Below are 19,990 nucleotides of genomic sequence, written 5' to 3' on the forward strand. Positions count from 1 at the left end.
TAGTGCTTCAAGTCCGACCTAACTTTGCACACTTACTTCATCCGGCAAGTAACCTCACTGCAGTGTGGCTTCCATTTACCACCCGCTATTTCATATCCCCGGGGCTTCCAGACAACACTTAACGATATGAATGGGTTTTGGTTAATACATGAAATCAATAAAAAATCAATAATCAATACAAAACTAACTACCTATCTTAACTAAACATTAAACCACTACTCTGGGATCAAAGAAATATTGATGGCATGCAGAGTTACCTGCTCAATTACCATACACACCTGGGCCCATAAACATACACACTTTGAACAGGTAACCCTACTTTACTTTACTGCCTATCAGGATTTTTATTCGCTTTAGGACTTATACCTGTACATATTGATTTACCAATCCTTGTCACCTGTATTCAAAGTCCTAAGGGATCAAAAGGAGTTAGAATAATGGGTAGTAACATAAACATTTACCTTCGTAAAATACCCACAAACTCAGGAAAGTTTTAAACTCTTTATCTATGTAAAGTCTTATTAGCAAGAGTCCATACAAGTGCAGTTCAAACCTTTTCAAGTAGGAAAATAATGATCAAAGCAATAATTTGTAGAAATATTACGAGATTTCTTTTAGACATTGATACCTGGGAAGGGTGAGAAAGGGAAACAGTACAATGACGTACCACACAGATTATGTTTACCTAGAATGGTGTGAAGACCAACCCTGTCCACGGGCTGGGGCAAAGGCAGGGCTGCCGAGTAATCTGGTATGTGGAGAAGTGTGGCTCACTGGTTAGAGCAGGCAGACCTTGAAGCAGAGGTCAGACCCGGGATCAGGGTTCAATTCCCGACGCGGCAGGGTCTTGAGCTCAAATGTCCATGGACTCGATAATTCTCGCTTCGGTGCCTGACCTAATCATGGGTTCACACTCTGCAACTCTGGGCATTAAGCTTGCTTAATCTCCACAACGGCCCCCCACGGCGGGATGCCTGGCTTTCACCTTGGGGATACCCTGTAGGGGCTATCTCACAGGGAAAAGCCAGGACGGGTTCCCAAGGCAAGCGCGGAGATACCCCTTCGGGGGTCGATTCAGGCGCTATATAAGAAACATAATAATAATAATAATAATCTGGTGCCAATAGGACAGAACAGGTGCAGATCCAGGTCAGGACCGATGCGGATCAAGACAGGACAGGTGCAGATCAGGACAGGACCTCAGGTAAGTGCAACACCAGCGTCATACCCCTCTTTCTCTGCGGCTAACACTTGGACCCCGACTGGGTCATCGATTCTTCTCCCTCAGCAATTCTGATTCTTCTGACAGAGTGCTCGACTAGCACCTCTGCTCTCGATCTCCTTCAGCACACATTGGGTCAGTGACAGGTCTGTGACAAGTCGGACAATCTAATTAGCTAAGCCTACCTTAAATATATAATTTTCCAGGGCAAGGTACCACCCCCTAGTGTTGCAAATTTGTGTATTCCCTTGATTTGATTGGGCAGAAAGGCGAGGAGAGGTCATCACACCATACCAGTTTGATCATTTTCATTCAATAACGTGGATCAATGTTCCCGCCAACTATTTTGTTTCCAATGAATTTATTCCACCCAGCATTACTGTAGCAAAATGATATACCAATATAACAATTTATATTGTCTCTTCCACTGTAGAGTTCTCAAGGTTAGATTCCCAGGCGCATCGCAGGCAAGACTGTCATTGGCATTAGTTCAATGTCATGGCTGAGGACTCTTGATACTTTGGCTCATGCGCAGTGCAGTTTTCAAAATGACGTTACAAGTTACTCTTCAGACCCAAATGTGAGCTAATGATAAAGTCAAAGACAAACACATTAGAATGCGAGAATAAATGAATGCACTGTATACCACTTATCTCCACTCTTTTCCCATTACTTTATTTTAACTATAGAGTTAATAGTTAAGCAGAACGATCAAAGTTTAGTTCAAGCAGTAACAGGTGCATTAATGTGTGATACATGAAGTAGCCATCTTATTACTAGTGCGCAGCTGCAAAGAATTCCCACCAAAAGCAAAAGATGTGTCACACCACGTACATGTGGCAGACGCATGAGCAGTAAAGTTCCCACGTTTTTGGAGGCCATATTAGGTCACTCAAGTTACTGTTAGTAAAAGCACATAGAAAAGCTTCTCCTAGATACTAAAATGTCGTGTGGTGCAATTATTAGTAATACAAGCATGTTGTTTAATAGGTTATTGTTGGAAATGGCCCTCTTTGCAAGGTTATCCCCAAACTTTTTGCTTCTTTCTCCCTTATTTTTCCTGACCTGTGGCTGTTGGCAATAGGACTCTGGGCACTTTACCACTGCTGATCAGTGCTAAAGTGCATATGCTCCCTGTGTAAATTGTTATTGTGATTGGATATACATGATTGGCATATTTGTGTTACCAAGAAGTCCCTAGTAAAGTGCACTAAGTGTGCCAGGGCTGGTAATTCAAATGCTACTAGTGGGCCTGCAGCACTGATTGTGCCACCCACATGAGTAGCCCTAAAATGGTGTCTCAGGCCTGTCACCGCAGTGCCTGTGTGCTGTCCGTGAACTGCCGTGTCAACCTGGTCAGTGTCCCCACTGACCGGGCCTAACCCTTCCCTTTCTGTGCACATTGGTTGCCCCTATGGAAGGCCCAAGGTACCCCCTTGGGCAGGGTGCAGTGTATGTGAAAGGTAGAGCATGTACGTGTGCAGGTGACATGCTCTGGTAGTGAATTACAGCCATTTTCATTTTTCACTATTGTAAGGCTATCTTGATCCATAGGCTATCATGGGGGAGGCTGGCTACAGTGGCTACCTGTCTATCTTCCTATAGGAGCACGGCAGGACACAAAAGTTTAGTATCCCTGAACTCAGAATTTAATAAAAACATCTTTTAGGAAAGGGTTTTTTTTAATCCTGTGTTTGAGAATAGCACTTTCAGAAAGTTGCTGTTCTCTTGTCTGACCTTTCTGTGTGCCTTGGCCTGATGTGAATTGAAGGTCTGGTTTGAGAATGACGGGGGCTAGAGATTCCCCAGGAGGATGGCTAAGTCAGCCCTAGGCTGAATGACTGCATCTGCATCTTGAGTGGTGGGAGGGGATAGAAGAAGAAGTTTTATTTGCATAATTAATTAAAATTATTACAAAATTTACATGATAAAAATTACAATATAAAGTTAAAAAAACACTGCAATTGTGTCTCACTGTCTCTGTTTTGTTAGGGCCGGTGCATATTAGGTCTTTGGATTAAAAGGGTCCCTGATGGCCCGCCAGTTAGCTCATCCTCCTGTTCAATTAATTCTAAGGCTTTTTTTGCTATCGCCAAAAATGTGACCCCCCCGCCAAGCCAGGATTATAGAGAATCCTCCAAGCCAGCTTGTAACTGCGTGTCTGCAGGAACAAATTTTTAACTCGTTGAAGATAGGTTTCAATAAAAATCGTCTCTGACTTATCAGGGCCGGACATGTGCAAAAAATGTGTACAAGTGATTCTGTTTTATACCCACAGAGGCGGCATTTTTCCGTCTGGTCAGAATGTTTCCAGGACGGTAACAGGTCCTTTGCCACCTGCATCCCCATCCGATAGGATAGAAATACTTTTTTTAGGTGGCCACCTAAGTGTGTTACTAAATATCCAAGTGGCTTTAAGGTTTTAAAAGAGTTCATAATGGTCCAGCTGTGCCGACGTTTTGCCAATGAATTTTTATCCTCCAAAAAGGATTTCCTTTTTGCTGCTGCATTTGCTTGTTTGCTTAGACTAACTTTGTCTGTCCCCGATTTCCATGCTGGTTCCGGCTCCAACTTTTCCAGACAGAGTTTCAGGTACTTTCCCCAAGTGTTCGGTGTATCGGTTTCCCCGTTTTTTTATTTCCTCCCAACTCAGCCAGTCAAGTGAATCAGAGTCCGCTGCTCGAAGTTTGCAACAGAGTTTCACGAAGCCGCTCATGCTCCGGAACTTCTGGTTTAGCAGGCCGAATTCTAGCCTAACTTGGGAGGCTGAGGCGGATTTGGGCAGATTGAAAACCGCATTATAGATTTTTATCAGTAGAGCGTTTAAAAGATCAACCTACTTGCCACACCACATAACTAGGCCGTAAGTTAGGGTGGGCATAATTTGTGCTGCCATTACTTTTAATAAGTGGTTATGATTTTGACAATCCATTTTGTTTTTTAAAGAGCGGTGCGCCAAGATTAAGGATTCTGCTTTTGCTTTTAATGCGGTTCTGTGATCCTTTTGGCTTTCCCCTTTTGTTAGTGTTATTCCCAAGTACTTGTAATACTCTTGATCTTTCACTATTACCCCTTGGGCCGTCCATTTGTACTTTAGTTTTTTCTGATCCACGAGCCGAACCACTTTAGTTTTTTCTTTGTTTAGTTCGAGGCTTTCGCGTTCTAAATATGATGTTAGTTTGTTGATGGCCCTTTGTAGGCAGATTGGTGTTTGACTCAACAAAATTATATTGTCTGCATATAGTAAGAAGTCTATTGATTTGTTTTCTAGAGAAGGAGGGTGACTATCTACTGAGACGATCTCGCTTTAGAGATCAGAGAGAAAAGATTAAAGAGGGTGGGAGCTAATACGCAGCCTTGTTTTAAGCCTTGGTGAGTTTGAATGCTCCTAGTTGTACTGCCTCCATTACCTAATTTCACTCTTGCCCAGGTTTGATGATGAAGGGCTTTGATGGCTGTTAAGAGTTGGTGTGGCAATCCCCAGGTCTCCAATTTACTCCACAAGCGCTCTCTGTTCACCTGGTCGAAAGCTGATTTAATGTCTATGAAACAGGCGTACAAACGAGTGCCTTTCGCTACCGCAGTGTCCCTTAGGATAGACAGACAAGTTAGGTTGGTTATTGTTCCCATTCCTTGCCTGAATCCTGTTTGGAATAATGGCATGATCCTTGTTTCTGTTATCCACGCTTGTAGGTAAAGTAGAAGGCATAGAGTTTAGCTTCAACGTCTATTACTGATATTAGTCTATATTTTTTGGAGTTACGGTGGTCGCCGTGCTTAAAAATGGGATGGATAATACTACCATTCCAGGATGCTGGTAACTCTGGTTGTCTGTATATTTGATTGAACAGTGGAGTTAGGGTCTCTGACCACAGATCTGGATAATGTTTAAAGATTGCGTTCGGTAGGCCATTTGGGCCTGCGGCGCCCTCTGACTTTAATCTTAAAATGATTTTACATAAGTCCTTTATGGAGGTAAGGTCATCTGGCTCCTTCTGCCCGTTCGATAGTCTTTCATGTTCAGGATCCCTGTGCTCCTTGCTATTTGCTCTTTTTAAATTTTCCGAATTATCTTTAGCTGCCCATGAACCGTTTGCATGGCCTTGATCTGTTTTGCTGTATAAAGCTTGTACATGTCTAGTCCAGGTATCAGCTCCGACCCCTGCTTCTTGTTGGAGTTTTACCCCTTGATTTAAATCATTTATAATACCCCAGGAGACTCGGCTGTTTTGGTGTTTGCCTGCTATGAACAGTTTGTTCCAGGTGGTTTCTTTGTATTTGTACTTAGCGGCCCTCAGTGCCTTCCTGTAGATACTCCTGGCACCCCTTAGTGTGGAATTATTTACCACTGACCCTGATGTTTTTTGGCTTGCTAGTGTTCGAACCTCCTTTGCAACCATTCTTTTTTTAGCTCTTAACTCCGTGTCAAACCATGGCTCCTTCTTAATGTTACATTTGCTACGGGTCCCTGGCCTTGCTGGGAATTTATCCTGCAAGACCTAAATCATTTGCTCCCAGTTGGATACTCGTTCCTCTTCCTTTTGAGTTCCAAGATTTGCCAAATGGGTTTTTACTAGGTCCATAAATTTACCCAGTCCTTCACTGCGCCATTTTAATTTCCACAAATTGAAATTTGATGCGTGGAGCTAATCCATGTTCAGTTAGACTAGAGGCTAACTTTTTTCTCATACAGTCAGTGGGCTTCTTCACCTTCGCTTTATTGTGGGCAATGAGCACGTTGTTAAAATCTCATGAGATAACCAACGGGTGCAGTAGGTAGGTCCTTTGCATGGCCTTAATAAGTGACACAAGAATCGCATACTTTTCTTTTTGAGATTTTTTATCTGGATGAATGTAGACGTTAAATAATAACATTTGCCACGGTGTTGTCCCCTGCATCGGGGTTTTGAAGATTCTGATCACTTGGGCCCACTTTAGGCCCACGTCTATCTCCTCTGAACACCAGTTGTATTTGTGGGTTATATATGTCGATAATCCGCCCCGGGGGGTGTCCATGCTTGGAGAAGCTTTCCGCATGTATATGGTGTTCCTTAAAACCTGGAATTGGTGAGGGTTGTAACATCCATATCTCCTGGATCATGATTATGTCTTGTCGTAGGAAGAATGCTAGGGTTTCGTGATCATGGGCCATTTCTCGAAATCCGTGCACGTTCCACGAACAGATTGAAACTATTGATTTCTTTGTTAGATTTCGAGGGGTCATCTCATTCCATAAGGTTACTAAGGGATTTGGGGCTCAGGGCATTGGGTACCCAAGACCAGTCCGTTCTGTGTGCATGGTGAGGACCGATTGTTTGTTGAGGGTGACTTGTTCTTAGTGGCTCTGGCGTGGATGCTGGGGCACCACGTAGACAGGAGGCTTGTTGACTTGTTCTCTCCTGCCCCTTATTTTGCTCATGAGTGTTAATTTGTAAAGGGTAGGGGTACCTCGGGCATTTATGTCGTATTATAGATATACCCTATAATTCGAATTTTTGTCTTGCGAGGTAAATCCTTTCTACCAGTTCCCTTGAGGTCCAAGTTAGTTGTTACTGTTTCTTCAATTGCCACATTGTTTACATTTTGCCTGAATTCAACAGAGTAAAGGTCCTGGGAAGTAATTTCTTTTAGGCCCGTTGTTTCCTTGAATAATTTTAATAAGTTCCCTCGATTCAAGATATCTTGGGGCCCCTTGTAGGATATTCTGGGATAAAGGTAAGTTTTAAGTCAAATAGTTCTTGAACGTTGCTTGGCTCCTTTTGAATTGGGCCAGCATTGCACAATGGCAGGTTGTGAGGTTGGATACTTTTGCACGCAAATTGATTCTTTTTATGTTCCTGCTCATTCTGTACTGACTCAGATTTATTTACGTTTTTCTGGGTTATTACTGCATTGGTTAGCTTCGTGGGGGCCATACTTTGCTCCTTTGGAATTAGCGAACATTTACGTTTCTTTTCCAAGACAGTGATTCGCATTGGGGTTGACACGATTTTAGTTTCTCGTGCTGCTGCTGATCCAATTGCCTCATATAGTTTTCCTCCAACTGTTGTAGATATTTGTTGTTCAAGTTTGTGTTTTATACCAGAGTTGGAGTCCTCTTTGTGAGTACGTTATGTCCAAGGTTATTTTCTCGGGGGCTGACAGCGACTTGGTTTGCTCCCTCCCTCCTGGAACGTCCGTTTGTATGGGTTTACTTTTTTCTCTTTCCCGCTTTTTTGCTAATGATTGCTGGGACGGTCTAATTTCCATTTGGCTGATGGCGCCTAAGGATGGGGATGACGTTAAGTTGGCTCCAGTCCTGGGGCCCTCGCCCCTTAGTGAGTTTGATATATTTGATATGTCAAATCGGTCTGTAAATATTTCCTCTCCTGTAGGTGACCCGTTCGAAAAATTAGATTTTATTTTATGGTTGATTTTCGATAGAAATGTAGGGAAGATTTTGCCCGAATCTAGGTTTGGTTGTTTCTTGTACTTGAGCCTAGCTTTGTTGGTTTATCCTTAGTTATGGAATTTTGGATAGGTTTTATATCACCCATATATAAGGCTTTTTTGCCTAGATCGCCCTCCTTTAGTGCTTGTTCTCGATCCGTTACATCTTTTTGAATTTCACTTAAATCTTTGGGTTCTAAGTCCGACGTGTTCCCTGATGAAATTGTGATTGGCGCAGTATGGATGGAAACTTTGGGTTCCAGTTCCGACGTGTTCCCTGAGGAAATTGCAAATGGCGCTGTGTAAATGGGCTGTAATTTATTTGTCTATGCGGTGATGCTGTCATTTGCGCAAGCACTTTGTTGGCTTCTTTGTGTCTTACAATCCAGGGGGGTTGAGACCAGCTTACCTGGACTCAGATGACGATCGTTAAAACCATGTTCTGGTCGTGATGCTCTCCCTTGCGAGTCAATGTACTTTGTAATTCTCTCTGTGAGTTCCGCAAGTTGAGAATCATTAGGTGAAAAGAGGGACTTTATCCATGAGTCCCCTTCTTGCCCAGATGAGTTGGGTAAGTTTTTGGGCCAAATGGTTCCTTCCTGTACGCCCATAATTTCCATTGTTTGGTCACTAGCTTCAGTTGGCTCCGCAGGTATCACACTTTTTTGCTTATTCAGCCTGATGTCCCTTACTGGGCTGTTGTCTAAGTTGTTCTTTACGACTGTACTTCCCCTTATTTTGTATGGAGCTGAGGGAGTGTTGGGGCACTGCACCTGGGCGGTCACTAATGTTTGATTGCCTTGAAGAGGAGGACCCGTGCTCGATTTGGGTGATTGACGCCCGAGTCCTCGCTTACCTTGTTCTGCAGGTTGTTTGCCAATGGTGGGGGGCATTCAGTGGCACGATGGGGCTTGGTAGTTTGCTAGCTTCCGCGGTTGGAGCGTAAATTGCTGCCATTGGGTCCTTAGGATAAAAGAACTTTAGAAGACCTGATTTATGTCTGGTGTCTGAGTTTAACTCAGGAGTTGGTGCTGATACCAACCTCTCCCTTGAGGTTGCATCGGACCCTTTTTCCAATGGCATTGTTTATTCTGCAGTTGTTTTCCTCGTTTTTTGGGGGGGATTTCTTGCTTTCCGCTGGTTGGCACACTCCCTGATCTCATTTCCCCAAGCGGCACCTCACAGTTCTTTTACCTTCTTCATGGATCTAGTCGTGTTAAATAAAATTATAATGATGATGGTCTTTGTCTGGATGGGTAGATTGCAGACTGTATAGGAGTATAAGGGCTATTCGGCCGGTTTAATGGGGACAGAGTGACTGATGTCAGGTTTAATCTGTGTCCTGCTGTCAAGGGGTTTCCGTCTCCAAGACCTCCAGGATCCACAGATCCTCCCCCACCTCTGCTCAGGCTGACCCTCTTACCACTCTGTCCTCTACTTGCACTGCGGTGCTGCTTAGCTCTCGCAAATGCTCCTGTGCTCCTGCTGGCTTTCGTGGTAGGGTGGGGCGGGCAAGGCGAGCCTGACACTGAGGCCCCAAGGGTTTGAGGTGCCCGGCAAGGCTGCAGCTACTGCTGTTCTTCCTGGCATTTTGTCGTTCTGGCAGGGCTGGCGTGACGACTCTCTACTGCTTTCTGCCCGGTTGTGCCCGGGTCCGGGTCAGTTTCTAATCTCCAGGCCGTTGACCGCTGCCAACCGCCGGCTCTCAGGTACTTTCTGCTGTGGTGGAAGAGATCATTTTTCCAGTCTCCAAGCCGCCAGCTCGTGAAATTGTGGCTCAGCAGGGCGCTGGACGCGGAATCACACCGGCCAATCCGGCTCTGCGTTTTCTTCTGACTGGTGCTGCTGCGGTGGTGTTGTTATCTCAGCGCGACCGAAGTCAGTGCTCACAACCGCCCGCAGCTCTCTGCAGCTCCCCGCTAGTCAGGGTACCGCACAGTGACTCAGTGACTCTCCAACTCTCCGACGGTGAACTCCCCTGCAGCTGTAGCGTTCTCCCAGCGTTCGACCAGGTGCTTGCTGGTGCTTGTAGTTTTTCGCGGCTGTTGTAATGGCGGCCGCCGGATGCCGCCGGGCGAGCATCCCCCTGGACGGCTCAAGAATCAGCCCCTGCCTGTCTCCTCCGCCTGGTTCAACTCGGTAGAACTGTAGAACTGTAGAACAGTACCGCAGTACCGCAGAAACAGCGGCGATACAGCGGTGGGTATTATTCTCCCTGCTTGGCTCTCCTGGCGGTAGAATCCCCCAGTAGAACCCCCGGGATGCGGCTTGCGGCTTGCGGCTTGCGGCTTGCGGCAGCGTTGTTTTCCCAGCGCTAGGCTCAGCGCTCACGCCTGCACGCAGCCTGTCTCCTCTGGTCTCCGCTCTCTGCTCTAAAATGGCTAGGCAGACCGCAAAACGTGGACCGGAAGCACCTGGGCCTGAATAGGGCTGTGCCTGCCTTCCACAATGCTGGCTCTACCTCCTGCTGGGCAGCTGACGACCCTGCCCCTCACTCTGGAAGGAAAGGAGAAGCCAGGAAAACAAAGTGCTCAAGGAACACCCAGTACTGGTTCGGATCAGGCTCAGAGCCCTCTTGCACAAAGGGAACAAATACTTTTAGGAGTATAATTATAGGACCCCTGACTACAGAAAATTAGATCATCCTGGAATCAAGAAGGAACCTCTGCCAAGGAGAAAGCTGAAACTGAAGAAGGAAGACTGTCCTGCTGTTGCTCTGCTGGGCTGGTCTGCTGTTGCTTTGCTGCTAAGGAGAGGGGAGGACTTTGCTTTGTGCTGTGTCCCCTTGCTTGAAGGAATCTCCAAGGGCCTGAAAGAGAGCTGGCTCTCTGTTCTGAAGTCCCAGGAACAGAAGGACTTCACCATCAGCTTCCCTGAACTCTATTGAGAGATTTCTGTCCTTTCTGGAGTGTGTGGCCCATGTGTGTTGCCTCTGGAAGTTGTACCTGTGTTGGGAAGCTGAAAATCAAGCTTTTAAAGAACTTTCTGCAAGTTTTGTCGCAAACCCGGCTGAGCGAGAAAATTCCCACCGCTACGAAGTCCGAGATCGTCGCAGCGCCTGTCACCGCTGCCTGAAGATGTTGCATCCTCCGTTAGCGGGAAGATTTCTGCTGCTGTGAACATCGTCGCAGAGCCTGTCATCGCTGGGTGAGATCACCGCATCACTTCGCTGCGAGGATCATCACAGGGCCATTGCATCCAGGAGCTGCGAGAGGAAGAACGCTGCTGGATCGCGCATCATCACCCCGGACATCGTCGCAACCAACGATAGTCATCGCATCGTGCCTTTGTGAGAGTAAACTTCCAACAGAACCTACGCACCGTAATCCATACAAGGTATCGCAACCCTCCCCATACAGACCGGACTCGTCGCAACACGCCGCTACATCCAGCGGAATTGCCGCATTGTCTCCCCATGGTCTCAGAGGTATTGCATCACTTGTTTTCCACCGCACCAGCTTCTGTTTTGGAACTTTGTCGCATTTAAAGGTACTGTTGGCTAAACGTGACGCAATGGTGAACTTTTCACGCAACTGTGGATTATTTTATCCCAACCTTAAGAACTCTTTTGCAACCATATTCTTGAACTGTGTATGTTGGATTTTTGTCATTTTGGTCTTGTTTAGTTTAGATTAAATACGTTTATTTTTCTAAACTGTTGTGGAGTCCATTTGTGGTGTTTTCACTGCTCGTGCCAAGCTACCAAGGGGTTGAGCAGGGGTTATCTCAGAGGGTTTCCTCCTCACCCTGACTAGAAGCAAGGGTCCCTATTTGGACAGTGGCACCTGCCACCTGCCTCTGCCAACTAGAGACCCCCAGTTCTAACAGTTATATATTATTTCGAGAGGATTGAATCTGAGCAAGTCTCTTTACGTATGAAACCTTGCTCCATCAGGGCCCTAACTTGCTATTTGGCAGGGGGCTAGGCCACCATGCCAAGGACTGTGCTGCCATGAAGGCGAACACCCAGCAGAGGCTGCTGACAGCTGTCAGTGCCCAGAACCACACCTTTAGCTCCTCACTGGTAAGTGAAGGGGCTATTTTACAGACTTCTTTGGGTTCTGGTTGCCTGTCTGCTGTTTTAGGGTGGGGGTCACTGTACTTGGTAGTGAACACTGGACAGTTGCCTGACTAATCCGGTCTTTCCCAGTGCCACTTTTGGCAGATCTTGGGCATTTCTTCATTAGAACAGGAAATTGTTCCATGCCTTGGAGGCACAGTGAACAAAACTTCTGCCTTCCCAGTTAGTTTTTTTAAAAGGGGGCGGTTAGCACTAGTTTGGACCTGGTTGACCTTAATGTTCTGTTAGGACTATACCATGAAAGTTTAGATTTAAGGAACTCAGGACCTGTTCCCTTCACAGCTTTAAAGACAATGCAGAGTTCTTTGAAGCGTGATCTTAGTGGTATTGGACGCCAATGCAATTTCTTAAGTTCTCCCCTGACTGAGGTGTTTTGGTCAGCAATCTAGCACCCGCGTTCTGGACCACTTGCAGCCTGTTCGGATGTTGCTTTTGAATATTGAGATATAAGCTGTTGCAATAGTCCAGACGCAACATTATGAGTGTCGTAACCACATTCCTAAGGCTACTCTCAGACAAGAAGAACCTAATTTTCTTGATTATTCTGAGGACCATGAAGCATGCCGAAGTCACCATGCTCACTTGGTGCCCATGGTGAGTTTATTATCCACCATGATACCAAGATACTTGGCTTTCCTTGAAGATGCTGGACACAGACCCAAATCCTCCGGCCACCACTCTGGTGTCCATACCTGTGGATTATTGGCAAATTTTAAAACCTCGGTCTTAGCCGAGTTAAGCTTTAGGCAATTGGCAGACATCCAGGCTAAGATGGAACCCATGCAATCATGGAAGCGATCGCCTGCCTCCTTTTCCACTCCCTCCGTCAGCGACTTCACAATTTGTGTATCTTCAGCATAGGAGGTGAGCTGGATTCCAAAGGACCTGATGATACCAGCCAGGGGTGCCACATAAATATTAAAAAGTGAAGGGCTAAGAGCTTAGCCCTGTGGCACCCCACACAGAAGTGAAAACGGTTCTGAGATGTTACCATCTAGGTCTACAGTTTGTGACTTATATGACAGGAACAATTGTAACAGTTTCAAGGCCAACCCATGGAGCTACACTAGTGACCCCTGGAGCTGCACTGGGGGCTTTGTTTTTAGGACAGCTAGGATCCTTGTTGTGGCTTCCTGCCTTTTGACAGTTGTGACATCATACTCTGTTAGGATCCCAATTCTTACCTTGGTACCCTGTTTTAGTTTGTCAGGTGTCTTTGGGCCCACCCTCCTGGATGGCAGGTTTTTGGGGGGCTACATCGGACTCCATACTTTATCTTTAAGGGGTTCACTATCTTTCCTCTGGGGAGGCTTTGTAACCCTTTTCTGTTAGTGACCCCCAGTGGACGTCCAAGTTACCCTTGTTTTGACTCAGTGGTCCACCTTATTTCCCAATTCTTGGGGAGAAAGTGGACTTAGGTCTACCAGGTACTGATGCAACTTCTCATCAATGCAATTACTTAATATGTGTTCCTTCATAAACAGATTGTAAATTCCATTAAAGTCATGCACATTGTTTCTAGTTAACCAGCCACCTAGTGTTTTTACTGAGTAGTCTTGAAAATCAATCCATGTTTGGTTTGGGGTTTTGTGAGCCCCCCTGAATCTAATTCTGTCCTCCTCAGTTGTGAGTCCAAATCCCTAAATCAGAGTGCTCTTCACAGGACCCAGAATCTGTCCCAAAAAGGGTCAGGAGTCTGCCTCTACAGTTACCAGAGAACCCCCCAAAGGAGTGCCCCCTAGAAAGTCTTCTTCACCCTTCAGGCTTCATATGCCTTCTCAAAGGTTGTGAACCATTTGGTGATATCATCACCCTCCATCTTATTTAGGGACAGTCCCTTTGGGAATTTTGGGATAATAAGTTTGCTCTCTATCCTTATTGTTTTGATTGCTGCCACCATTGATGGGTGTGAAACCCATCTCCTTTCTTTCTCTAGAGCCAGAAGTCTGGACTCTAGATCAGGGTCGGATTGGGATCACAATTTGGCCCAGGCACTGACGAAAAAAGTGGCCCACATTCAAGGGGCGTGGCCTACATGTACGGTGCGTGGCCTGTGGTTAAGGGGCGTGGTCCACATTCAAGGGGCTTGCCCTTTCATGAAACACTAATTTGTAGAGAAATATTTAGTAAATTAAGCCTTTTAAAGCTTACAGAGCAAGTAACATTGGTAAAGACTAGGAGCACTGCAGTTCTGATAACTGAATACTTACTTGCAGTCTTAACACCCGGCACAATGTCGTTAGATACTCTTTCCCAACCAGCTATGTCCTAGACTTTAATCATCACATAAATCAGAAACCTAGTACAAAGTCAAGGAGAAAGGGTAAAACTGGAATCTCTGGGATTAGAACATGTAATAACAAAAGTAAGAATTCACAAACGAGGAAAAGGCAGTCTGGGGTGTAAAGAATGCTGACAAAATGTATCTGTACAATCTAGTCATACATTTATTTCACAGCCAGCAGGTGATGTCTATATACAAAAAACACAGTTTTATTCATATCTGTTGCTGCCTTCAAGTCTGGGCCATGAGGAGACTGAGGATTACTCAATCAAAAGATCCCGCAGCAATGCACTTTTTTTTGCAACTAAGTCAATAATGTCATCAGTTTTCAACTGAGACAGCACATTCCATTCCACTGACATGAGCATGAAGGCTTCAAGGTTTTCCTGGCCCATTTGGTTTCTTAGGCGGGTTTTGATGCACTTCAGTTTGGAAAAACTTCTCTCACAGGCTACTTGTGTACAGGATAAGGGCAAAACATATTTGTATGACAAATACCAATGCCAATAGGCTCTGCTGAAAAGAAGGTATTTTTTCCAGATAGAGTAACAACAGACAGCACAGTCACGGCAAGTATTGCACTTTGTTGGCCCCCCAGCCTAAGGTTTTTGGTCAAATTCTTCTACTTGAAGTGGTTTGTCTTCATTAGTCTGGTCTTCTCTGTCATACTCTTCAGGTAGTGTCTTTTTTAAATGTCACCATTTATCAGCAAAATCCTGAAGTTCTTCCTGCAAAGTCTGCACAGTTATGGAGCTATCTATGTTTTGCAACAAGGAGCAAAGTCTCACAAGAGCATTACCTGGGAGAGTCTGATTGAAGTTATTTGGGTCTAGGCATGCTATATCTGCTGCCAAAGTTAAGTGTGTCTTGAAACGAGTGGTCAGACTTTGAATAACTTTGTCCATTACTGTATTATGCACCCCAATACGAAATTGATCTTTAGCTAGGGTTATAGGTTCATCCTTTGTGCTCATCCCAGGCATCTTTTTAAAGGACAATCTCCCTTCTGGAAGTGTGGTTTGTACTTCTTGGTCACAGTTCCTTTCTTCTAAACCTTTGTTGGCCCACTCCGAAAATGTTGTGGCAGCAGAGTACACAGCATCAAAAGTGCGGGAATCTGTGGCAAGGAGTTTTACAGTGTCTGACACCATTCTCTGTGCTTGAAGGATATCCATTCCACTTGTTTGGAGATACTTAGAGAGGGGTGTGGTTGAAGCAAAAATGCGAAGATACAATTGGGCTGTTAGGACTGTTTGAAATTTACATAGCCCCTCAGCAAATTGTAAGACTTGGCACCGTACGTTTGGAATAAATCTAAGATTGTCAGATGAAATCTTATGAAGGACTTTGACCAAATCAATAAACCTAGCATTGGCAGGGTTATTGAAAGAGCCAAAAACTTTCTTGAGAGCAGCATCTTTTGCCCACCATCTTGTTTCTCCAATGATCTGGACTGTTCGACCATCCTCTGCCAGCTCACGCCACACATCCATCCGTTTATATGACTCTCGGAGAAACACTGCACAAGAGTGTAGCAGTCCAAAGAGAGAGGTGGACGCTGTAGATGCTTGGGTCACCTCAATAAGGACAAGGTTTATCACATGTGCATAACACCAGACGTGTATGTGACTTGGAGATACTTTGCTTAGCCAAGTACTGAGTCCATTGTACTGGCCTTGCATGTTGGAAACACCATCAGTCGAATTTCCAATGCACTTAGCTATGTCAAGACCATTTTGTTGATTTGCAGTTTGTACTAACTCGAACAATCCTTTTCCAGTTGACAAAGTGCAATTTCTGACTGCTATTAGGCGTTCATGTACAGTGTCTGTGACATATCGGATGATGATGGAACACTGGTCAGTAATAGTTATATCTTGAGTTGAGTCTATCTGGATTGAGTACATACCTGCATCATTTATTTCTTTAGCAATGTGTCTTTTTATCAGTTTGGAAATTGTTTCTATTACATAACCAATTGTGGTCTTTGGCATGAATGTCACAGTCGCACCACGGCCACCTTTCTGTTTTGCTTTGGAAGTGAGAGACTCAATGTGTTGTTTAAGGGGTTGGTCATATTTTGACAGCAGAAGGATGAGCTCCAGAAAGTTCCCATGATCCATTAAATCATTATCCAACTCAGACACAGACTCAAATTTCCCCCGATAGCTAAGCCCCCTTTTACCAATCAGTTTAATAACTTCAACCACACGCTCCAATATTTCTCTCTTCTTTCTGACTTGTACTGCACGAGTTGTCTGCCGCGAGAAGAGAAGAGTGGTTATGTCAACTCCAGAAATGGTCATCATATACGAATCAGTGCATCTTTTGTGGAATTGGGATGCCTCATGCTCTGTAATGCGCATGTACAAGTGCCTAAAGTTTTTCAGCCCTCGAATAAAAGGACCACTTTCTTCAGATTTGCTAAATGCCAAGCAAACTGTGCAAAAGAAAGCTTTTTGGATTTCCGAAAAGCTTAACCAGTGTCGCGTACTCCCATCTTTCCTCATGAATGCCAACTGCCCATTGAACTGTTGACTTTTGGAAGATTGGATTGGGTGTTAGTGAAAGAATGCAGAAAGCTGGTCATGCATTGGCCTTTGAAAGTAAAGGTCAACTAACTATGTCTGGTCCTTTCCTTGAGTATCCGTCTTATCTTGGATCCCAGCTTCTGGCAAATTCAATAAGATGGATGCAGATCTCTCTGACACAGTGGATTTGGTTTCTTCGTCTGCTGGAGTGGCCTTTGCACTGGATTCTGTTGCTTCCTCCACATTTGTTCCAAGTATTGCAGAAGTACTGATTTGAAAGTCCTGCTCAATAGTTACACCTTTAGTTGCATCAATAGACAGGACTCCTGCTTCCTCTGAAATTATATCTGCCATTCTTTCACAATCATGTTCTTCTATCATTTGCTTGTAAGTGGAGTCTACTGTCAAAGTAATGGCCAAAACATTTGGACCTAAAGAGAGAGGACCCACTGCTGTAGTACAGGTATTGTGATACAGCTTTTTGGTCTGCGTTGTAAACATGTTGAAAATGTTTTTGTTTTCTTTCACTTCTTCTTCAAGCCGTCTTCTTTTAATCTCTCGTAATTTTTCAGCACCCCCTTTTCTTTTCCTCTGTTCCACTTCTTTGCCTAGACAACCTCCATCCAAACCATCCTGTTTGTGTCATTCATTCACACAGGAGAAGTTTTTGTACAGCACCCATACTGATGTCATGTATTTCGAGTTCTTTATATGTGATAATGAGGAAACAGGTCGTAAAGTGAAATAAAACAATTGCCTAGAATCACAGGATCTGATTAAGATACGAAACTAGTATTAATACCAAGTTCTTGATATCACATTGTGCAATTCAGAACCTAGATGTATATGCCTCACTTCCCTTACCCTCACCTTACCCCCATCTGGGACTCTTCTGGTATCAACTTGGCTCTTGGTCATATCTCAAACCAAATGTTGTTGCTCCTGGGAAAATGTTTGTGAGCACCTATGTTCAGGCCTATATCATAATATAATACAATCTGAAATAATGCTTAAAAAATAGTCCTTGGGTAAATTGAGTACATTAAATTGCAACAACATTTGACATGCAATTCTCTGTGTAACCTGCCTATTTCTCACATTTTTAGTGGTAAGGGTGATTTGGTTGATGTTTTGTGAGCTAGCACACAATATCACAATAAACTATACGGGCATTGTGTTTGCAATTGTAGCTTTAGTTATGTTTACTTATGCCATTCTTTCAGCAACAATGAAAACCAGTGCGATGTTCTGAGGATTTTTACGATTCCATTGGATGAAATCTAATAATTTCCCCCTTATTTCTCTTACCCGCCTTGTCCCTCTTCCCCACCTCCCCTCTTTCTCTGCATGCACCAATCTGGTTAGACAGCGAAACCCAGTTCTGCTGAGTAGTACCAACTGAAGGGCTGGAGAAAAAGAGGAGGTGAACAGAGAGGTAAAGAGACAGTAATAATGAGAGAGGTGAAGTAGACCTGGAAATGAGGTAGTGATGGGTGCGATGGGTAGAGGCATAAGGTAAAGGTGGAAAGATCAGACAGCCAAAAGCATAGCTATAGAAAGAGGTACGTAGATGATGAGTGTGAGAGATATAGGTAATACTTTATGGTCATAGAAATACACATGCAAACCTGCAAAGTGAACCTTCTTCACTTTTCCAAAGAGAATATGTATCAAATGCCACTAAGAATTTAGAAGAAGCAATACAAAAACTCTGTTCTCGGAAACATGGTTCAAGAGGCCTGCAAACAACTAGTGATATTGGTTTTAAATATTCCAACTGTGTAATAACCCCTTCCAATTTTTCCCATGTCCTCCATGTGTAAGACACATGATGTTGCACCAAGTCTGAAGCATGTTCTGGGGCCCCCATGCATGATAAAAAAAACACAACCAAACAGAAAAAGTTGTGCAATACCAAATGTCCCTCTCACAGGCAGAATACAGTCACATGTTTGGGCACAACAGGGTCTAAGGCCTTAAATAGACCAAGGCAATTACGTTTCAGAAAAGGTCCTCCACGGATGGCATTAACCATGAAAATGTTAGAAAATCAGCAAAAAGGAATTCTAACCTGAACATGCTAGAAAAGTGAATTCTTCTGTACAGAGAAAGAAGTGCCAAGTTTGCAAATTTTGCTTAGGCCTCGAACAAGGCCTAGCTTAGAATGAGGCTAAACAGTTCTCCTTTGAGAAAGCACATTACACAAAGTCTTAGACATGTCCTGAAATCAACACACAAACATGTTGCCACATTCTGCCCTAGGACCCCAAATAGAGTGCAGTCAGACCTACAAACTACAAACAAAAACAAAAACAAAACTTACTAATTAATATTTTTAGCATATAGAGAAATATGCCCCTTGTCTGCATTTTGGATGAGGCGTTTAAAATAGAGTTACATTGTTAACTGACACACAAATGAATCAGTAAATTGTGCAAAAAACATGGTAAACAAAATGGTCCCTACCTGTTCCTTCTTGCTTCAGAGGAAGGGATCGGCTAGCAACACATTGCATTTCTGGGGGCTGGATGTGGCAAGTCAAGTAAAGCTTTGAGGAAGACCTACTGCACCGAGTCTAGTGCAGTATTTTCTGGATTCGGTGGGACGACGATTGAGGCACACTAGATGTAGCTTTGAGTACTGCTTTACTCAGCCTACTCTGGTCAGCCCTATGGAGTGGGATGCCAAGGGGATTAGATGGCCCCTCTTGAGTTAGAGCTTGGCAGTGTGGTGCATCTGGTTAGGAGAGTAACCAAATAGAAAAGGCTGGGTGAACACTCTGTAGTTCTGTATGGGAGGGTCAGGACTGTCTTCTTCCTGAGCCATAGGAGTTGGACTGGGTCACTGAAGGCCTATGCATGGATTTCTTCCACCTGGAAAGGATAGGAAAAGGTTGGCACCTAATGAGATGAAGATGAAGCGGCAGCCTGTTGAAGCAGGTTTTCTGGGCACCTGAGGGCTGTGCAGGTCTTTGCTTTGATCTCCTGCTGCAACTTCTGGATACGATCCTCCTGGTGGTGGGTGCTGTAGAGTCCAATTTGAAGTTGTCTGATGAAAGCTGCTGGTAAGCTGCTTTTATGTCCCTCACCTGGCTAACCTGGGCGTGGTAATCAGGAGGCGGGAAGGAAATCTATGGATTCTCACCCCCACTTCAATCCAGAAGCTGTGTCTTACTGGCTGACCGAGAAAGGGGGTGTGGTCAGAGCAGTGAGTCAGAAACCTATTTGCCTGCTGTTTTTTCACTCATGCAGGTAGTGAGTAAGGGGTGTGTCCATATGGAGGTGAGGCAGGAGATGTGGAGGGAAAGGAAGGCCAGAAACATCACCCAACAAGATCCCCCATTCAGGAGCGAGTCACTGGATATTATGAATACTATGAAATGTTATCTTAGTGCAAGCTTAGACTCTCCCAGAATACCAAAAAGAACAATGAAGTAAAATGGT

General features: G+C 44.5%; 1 protein-coding gene and 1 pseudogene across 1 annotated transcript; both read right to left on the minus strand.

The window, feature by feature from the left end:
• Positions 1-5,110: 5,110 nt before the first annotated feature.
• Positions 5,111-5,862, minus strand: LOC147685288 (uncharacterized; annotated as a pseudogene).
• An 8,849-nt stretch (positions 5,863-14,711) lies between these two features.
• On the minus strand, positions 14,712-16,322 carry LOC147685289 (zinc finger MYM-type protein 1-like). Its single transcript, XM_086939772.1, has one exon. The coding sequence runs from the start codon at positions 16,320-16,322 to the stop codon at positions 14,712-14,714; it is 1,611 nt and encodes a 536-aa protein (XP_086795898.1).
• Positions 16,323-19,990: the final 3,668 nt, after the last annotated feature.

The sequence above is a fragment of the Lissotriton vulgaris genome, chromosome 10 (genome assembly GCF_964263255.1).
Source record: "Lissotriton vulgaris chromosome 10, aLisVul1.2, whole genome shotgun sequence".
NCBI lineage: Eukaryota > Metazoa > Chordata > Amphibia > Caudata > Salamandridae > Lissotriton > Lissotriton vulgaris.

Coding starts and splice junctions, on each gene's coding strand:
- LOC147685289 (XM_086939772.1), bottom strand. CDS start 16,322: ATGACCATTTCTGGAGTTGACATAACCACTCTTCTCTTCTCGCGGCAG.